Source organism: Crocodylus siamensis, chromosome 5 (genome assembly GCF_052110815.1).
Source record: "Crocodylus siamensis isolate JL-2025a chromosome 5, ASM5211081v1, whole genome shotgun sequence".
Classification (NCBI taxonomy): Eukaryota; Metazoa; Chordata; order Crocodylia; family Crocodylidae; genus Crocodylus; species Crocodylus siamensis.
In genome coordinates, this window is record NC_143399.1 from 164,917,081 (window position 1) to 164,924,186 (window position 7,106).

Below are 7,106 nucleotides of genomic sequence, written 5' to 3' on the forward strand. Positions count from 1 at the left end.
TGGGAGGTTATTTCTCTTTGTCGCTCTCTCTCCCCCCGCCCCCCCCGCTCTCTTTTAATAATGTAAGCAAAGGAATGTAGTCCGTGTAGGAAGTTCCTATTGACTCCACTCCTGCAGTCTGGTGTTCCTGGCTATGGCCCAGAGATCACCCCTCGCTTGCCCTTCACTGATGGCCTCTTCCTCTTGCCCCCACTCCTGGCAAGGTTGTGGGGAAGAGGTGGAGATATTTTGAATCCCAGTTCTAATCCCAGAGAAACACAGTAAAATGGATGATTGTGTGGCAATTTTAAATAGCCAATAAAGTCGCTGCACTTAAACAGAGCAGCCAAGCCTCTCACAATGTCAGTGCTCATGTAGATTAGGTGACATAAGAGCTGGTCTGGGACTTACTGAAATTCTAATACGTCCAAAGACGCCCTAGAGGGACACAGCAGCAAGGGACAATATTAACTGTGTTAGTAATAACAACTACTGGCATGGGTCTGGGTAGTCATCTCTAGATACACTGACAATGAGCTGATGCAATATTATTGTATTGTAGTGGTTCAACAGCCATTTTAGTTGACCTTCGCTACGTCCAGCAATGTTGTAGTAACTTTCGAGCTCTCGCATCCAATTTGTCCTGACTCTTGATGGCCCTGAAAAGAAGAGTGCGTCACGGCTGTCTCTGTCCACAGTTTCAGCAGTGTGGTTTCTCTCTTTCCTCCAAAGGCAGCGCACTCAATAGAAGTTTAAACAACAGCCAGCAATCCGCAGGGTTAAACAATAAACCGGGAAATGTGCTGTCCTGCTGAACAGAAAGCAGTTTGCATAGCATTGAGAATCCGCCAATATATATCATATCAATAAAAGCAGCTCTTCGAAAGCTTGCATAGTAATTGAGATTGGAGATGTTTTTTGATATGGGTTGGCATTTCCTCATATCAATCTGACAGAGCCAACTCAGGAAATTGCTGGTAATATTCATCTGGGGAGCACTTTCATTAAACGTAATTCATTCGACTTTCACAATAAATTGAGTGACATCCTTACAGCAGAACCTTTTTATCCTTGATGAAGTGCTTGCCAAGCTTTGGGTTTTTCACTTTATTGTCACATTCCTTAAAGCAGAGTCGTCTACATGTCAATCTGCTGCATAAAAAGCTAAAGCCGTATTTACAAAGCGCCCGGGAGGAGGTTTAATGCTGACTTACCAGAAGAATGAGTTGTGAGTTAAACTATCTGATAAATCACCATCGAAACTTATCCAAATACAATCGGAAGGACAGGAGCCAAGCCTGGGAAGGCAAGGGAGGGCCCTTTTTTTTCTTAAGGTTCTGGCTATTCCCAGACATTTATTTACCAAGCAGCTTCTCTGCAATTTCCAAAGACTACTGGGGAAACTGGCTTTTTCTTAATTAAAATGGCGGTTTAGAGGTACAGGAAAATATTAAACTGCTTAAAATGGATACCTCCAGCTACTGACTTAGAAGATTGGGCTAATCAAACAGAGGCGGGGAGATTGGATTACGTTCAGGTGCCTTTTTGAAAGGCGAGACATATTCCAGACTGCTTTCTTCAGCGACTGAAAAAAGTGAATGCACCGAGTGAGCTTGTCCACTAACAACTGATGAAAAGGAACTTTCGGCTCCTTCTACGTCCACCTACACGCCCTGAACAGAGTTTAACCATTCTGCGTTTACTAGGAAATCATATAGGCAGTTTTCTGCCAATTGCAAGCAAACCGGCTCCAAGTGCAATTAGGGTGCATTGTCCTCCCCAGTGCAACTTTTCTCAATGAACACAGCTCTTATATTTAAATATATATATATTTATTTCCAGACTGAGACACAAAAAATCCCTGCTAGTTCTCTTCTTTTTCCACGCTCTACATCAAATAAGCCAAAGGCAGAAAATTGCTTATTTGGGCGAAAAAAGGGGGAGGGGGGGAGGAAGCAATAATACCCAAATGCTTTCAGCACAAAATACCTTTTGAAAATATTGTAGATAGTGGTTATTGCAGGACAATACTGTCTCTCTCTGTTTTCGCCCCCTAGAGATTTTTCCCCTTCCAGAAAAAAGTAGGACATCAGCACCTCTCAACCTGCTTTCCCAGACACCTGATATTCTTCACGTCAACAATGGCTCGCGTTAAACACGGAGGAATGACCGCAAACAAAGCGACAGAATTAAGTGTACACAAACTCTGTAGCCATCAACATGAGGTTTCCTTCCCTCAGCAGCTGATGCCCCAAGTCCCACCTCTACGGCCGATTTTAAACAGTCACCAGATTCTGCGCCTGAATATCAGAAACTTCAAACTTCACAAATGTTGGGGGAGAGTAATTAAAGCCCGAGAGAATTCAGGAGGGTATCTGTCTATTTGTAAAACCGTTTGCAAAGGGGATAAGTCTATAAAACCAACCACTTCTGTAAGCCTTTACCATAAGAAAAGGAAGAGGAGGGAAAGCAAAGAAAAGCAGACTACTGTTCTGTTTTCAAAAGCACGAGCCTGTTAGGCTTCCTATTAAACAAGCTACCTACAATGCCCTCTTCTTATTCTGGACCATAAATTTCTTCCTAAAATGCTGCCTGCTGATGTTAATTTAGTCTTGTGCTATGTAACTCCCTCTCCATTGAAAACGCCAAGCCCATCAAATACAGTCCGAAGCTTATTTTAGAAAACTCACTAGTGAATAACTTAATCTTTTAGCTTGAAAAAGACAACAGCACAAGAGATTCGCCTATCCCACTAAGCAAGGCTGCAATCCCATTTAGTCCTGTGTCGGGAGCTGCTCTTGGTACATGACAAGTAGTTCGTGAATTGGGGTTACCTTTAACCCAGAGTAAAACAAATGAATCCTAAGCATTCAGGATACCGCATGGGAAGTTGCACAATAGAGCAGACGAACGCAAACCCGCGATCTGTACATGCGGTGTGGAAAAAGGTATTTAAAAATCTGCAGCCAAAAAAAGCACTTCGCCTCCACTGCCTTAGATTTACTGGAAGAATGGACGGCGTTCAACCACCGGCTGATAATAAGATTATCCAGCAGGAATATTTTAGCTGTTTGCACGCAAATCTCCTAAAGTGTTTGCCCCGGTGACATTACTCTCGTCATCTTAATGTATTAAATCAATCGGGCTCCCTTTCACTGCTGCCATAGGATTGGAGTTGCTATTCCATTCGCAATGTAACATTTCCGTGGAGCAGCTCGCGCCGTGATCGGCCATCTCCAGTCGTTTTATGTCAAACAATGGATTTCCTTAGCAATTTGTATGGAAATAGTCTGACCCGTCCTTTCTGGCCCATCCTTGACCCGTCCTATTGAGAAATAACTCTAGTTAGAATCTCCGCTGGTCTTTGTCAAGAACTGTATGGTTTCCATCACTTGTACAGCATGTTGCTTCAATCAAGCACAAAAAAAAAAAAGAAAAGAAAAAGAAAAAAGAAAAAAAATCACATTCGCCTGGAGTTTAATTGTTCCATTATATCATCCTGGAAGTAGACTGGAAACTATCCAGGAATTAAAAGAGAGCTTTTAATTTAGGAATTATTATAAACCGGATAGAGTTGCTTTGATTATCTGTTTTAGTACACACAGTTCGAAAATTACAGCGCTTAAGGATCTACCATAGAGAAGAGTTGTCGTTTCTTTCTTGAGTAATATTGGGTCATTTTAATGGCGATCTTAGCTTGTAAGATGCAGCCTTATAGCTTAAGAAAACTTGCATCATAAGATTGTGCTTAGGTGTTTTCGGATAGACCATGCCAACGTGAGGATCTCTAGCAAAAATCAGAAGTAAGAGTGCAGCATTTTAAATCCGCTCTGTGCTATAATATGTCTAGTATAATACCCTCCAGTCTGAAGAAAGGAGAAGCGTGTGCCCTTAACTTCAAAATACTAATATCACTCGGCTATTCCTTTAGGCCAGAGGAAATGCTTTTACTGCACTAATCAAATACAGCACACCACCAAGACGTTGCATTGTTCAGAACTACAGTCCAGAGCATGGACAAAACGAGTGTCTGGTGTGGCCTAGATTATATCCTTATTTATGAGTATACATAATACTGTGAAACCTTTTTCACCAGGAAAGTCTCCCCATGAAACTCCTATTCATTAAGATGTATGTGTATCAGCAACGACCTCTATACATTTCATATAATAAGGCCTCGTGACATAAAGAATAGAAGTGCTCTTTACAAGGCTTGATTAGAAAAGGCTACAGGGGTGGGTGGGAAGGGAAAGCACCGGTTTCCTGGTTCGAGCTAAGGTACAAGCCGGCAAATTTCTGAATGTGTTTAACTTAACGCAAGCAACCCAGCGTAGCTTCGTCTGTCCGCTCCTATTAGGCATCGTCTGCTTCAGACGCAAGCTAACCACCTTCTTTCCCCTTCGCAGATCCACCCCAACATCCGCCCTGCACTTCAAAGCAAGCTACATGGGAAGCAGAAGGGCTTTAACATCTAGTTTTCACCTCCTAAATGGCTGAGCCTTGAAAAGGCAAATCCTAGATGAGGTTAATCAGTTCAGTTTTAGGGGGGTTGTTTTAGAGACTCTGTGTGTGTGTGTGTGTGTGTGTGTGTCTCACACGCACACAGAGTTACATTTCCATCTTGCTGGCTCGTGTCACATGCATTAGAGCTTTAATCAAAACTTCATGCCTCGGTGCCAACATCAGTCTATTATTACAAGATGGCCTAAAGGTCCAACTTTTTAAAGTCCCCCGCTAACACCGTAGTTCAATGGAGAGCGAGATGTGAGACTACAGGTCTAATGCTTGACTTGTAAACAGCTACCAAGTGAGAGTGGGAAACCCTTTGGATTTATTCCCCCTCTCCCTGTCTTGGCAGGGGGCACAACACAGCCGAAGTGCGTCTCCCCATCCCCTAAACTGGCCTTTATTCTCGGGTTTCTTGTATCATATTTCGCATTGTTTAGAGGGAAATGGGAAAACTGTCTCTTTTTTTTTCTCTCTCTGTCATGCCTGCGCAAAAAAAAAAAAGGCATTCAGGTAATGAAGTCTGTAACTAAACGGTAATTGAATCAGCATAATTTGCACACTGAATGGTTTTCAAATGCTCCCAGTTTACAATTAAAGGAGAATTAATGTGCTTGTTGTTCAGGCTGCAGCGCATTAGAATAAATCCAGCGCTGTTGTTGTAATGAGCGGGAAACAGTTTAAGTGCCAAAATGTACCGCCACGTATTGATCTCGCGCCGGGTTTTTTATAGATGATTTGCCGCCGCCGCTCTCGTGCGGCAGGATATTCAGGGCAAGAAGAAAGAGCCGCCGCCGCCGCCGCCGCCGCCGCCGCGGCGGGTCCCGGCAGGGGCAGGCCGCGGGGATGGCGCCCGGCGAGGCCCCCGCGTCCCCGGGGTGGGGGGGCAGGGGGCGCCCCTTCCCGCTCGGGGGAGCCGCGGCTTCTCCTCGGCACGGCTGCCCCCGCCGCGGCCGGCCGGGCTGAGCCTGGCGCGCAGCGCCCCCGGGCGGCCGCGCTCCGCCAGCGCACGGACGGCGGCGCGGAGCCGGGACGGGGAGCGGGGCAGGCCGCCGGGCGCTCCCGCGCCCTCAGCCAGGGGCAGCTCGAGCCGCTCCCCGCCGCGGAGCCGGGCAGGGCTCCCGCCGCCCGGGCCAGGGGAGCCGAGGCGCCGCCGGCGGGGCTCGGCCCGGGAGGCAGCGCCCGCTCCGGAGCGGCACCACGCGCCCCGCGGACGGGGCTGGGACAGCTCCCCCGCTCCCACCATGCATCCGCTGGAGGAAGCCCCTGCCCCGGGGCCGGCCCGGGCCCCGCGCACGGGGAAGGAAAAGTTTCTCGGCGGCCCCTGCGGCCGGGCCCGTCGGAGCAGGACGCGCCGCGGGGGCCCCGCCGGACACGCGGGCGTCACTCACCAGGTCGAGGGTGGGCTGCAGCAGGAGCACGGCGCACCAGTACACAGCCTGCATCCTCCCGGCTCCGAGGTGCCCCGCTCCGCGGCCGCTCGCTCTTTGTTCCTCGCAGACCATAGATCCAGCGGGGCCGCCACTTTACACAACCCGGGGCGCTCCCAGCTGCCTAGACAGAGAGGAGGTTGTAGAGCCCATGGCCACGCGGCGGGGTTAGGCGGGGAGACGAGCGGGGAGCGCGGAGCGAGGGGGCGGGGGAGGAGGAGGGGTGGGTGACGGGTGGGTGGGTGGCGTGTGCCTGCCGGGGGGGAGGGGGGCAATTAATGATTAAAGCGAGTTAATCCAGCAAAGTGGCTGCGAGGCGCCGGCAGTCCTGGGGGCAGGGGGGCGCCCCGGGTGCCGGAGGAAAGGGGCTGCTGAGTTCACCACCAAATCCCCAGGCAGCGCGACGGGCAGGGCGGGGGCGGGGGGGACATACCAGGATTAGGGAGCAGGGTGCTCCGCAGCCGGGCGATCCGAGCAGGCTGCGTCTCCCCGAGCGGCCCACCGCACCCCCGCCCCCGCCCTCGCAGCCCGGCACCGTCCCGCCGGCAGCTGCTCTCCCCAAGTCCTGCCGCGAGCGGCGGGTGCCGCAGGGCGCCCCGCAGCATGCGCCCCCGCGCGGAGCCGCCCCGCGCCAGACGTACTGCGGGCAGGGTCCGAGGGCGGGCAGGGCTCGGCGCGCGCGCTCCATGCGCAGCCTACAAGGGCTGGCGGCGCCCGGGCGGGCAGGTCGGGTCCCCCCCGCGGCTCCCCGCCATGCCCCGCCGCGGCAGGCGCCCGCGCGGGTCCGGCATGCGGGAGGCGGCCCGGCCGCGCCCCACGGCCGCCAACGTCCCGCGGGCGCGCGGCTCGGAGCGGCGGCGGCGGCGGCGGCGGCGGCTCCAGGCGCGGTGTCGCCGTCACCGGGGAGCTGCGGGCGCGGGCGCCGCCGCCGCTTGAACTTTGGACGCGCGCTGTCTGCGAGGCCCGCGGCCGAGCGGCTTCAAATACGGCGGCCGCGCCGAGGACTGTCCGAGAGTCAGTGCTGGGGGCGGCGGGGAGGGGCGGGCGGGAGGCGGGGAGGGAGGGAAGGCGACTTGAGCGGCATCCCGTCCTCTCCTCCAAACCGGGTGGCGAATCAGAGCCCTGCCGGGGCGCGGCGCTGCGTCCTGCCCTGCAGCCGGGGGGGGCAGCTCCTGCCGCTGCCCCCCTAGC

General features: G+C 52.1%; 1 protein-coding gene across 4 annotated transcripts in view; it reads right to left on the reverse strand.

Moving 5' to 3' along the window:
• The window catches only part of NXPH1 (neurexophilin 1), a 208,761-nt gene extending 201,860 nt beyond the window's left edge, over positions 1–6,901 (reverse strand). Inside the window, exons 1-2 of one of the 4 annotated variants that reach the window (XM_090046923.1) lie at positions 6,557–6,901; positions 5,877–6,035 (exon numbers count right to left, since the gene is read on the reverse strand). In XM_090046923.1, the coding sequence (XP_089903049.1) occupies positions 5,877–5,990 (114 nt within the window). In that variant the 5' untranslated portion in view covers positions 5,991–6,035; positions 6,557–6,901. Of the gene's footprint in view, positions 1–5,876; positions 6,040–6,348; positions 6,483–6,556 lie in introns of those variants that run through there. The other 3 variants (XM_090046920.1, XM_090046924.1, XM_090046922.1) reach the window with 3 other exon arrangements.
• Between the last annotated feature and the right edge of the window lie 205 nt (positions 6,902–7,106).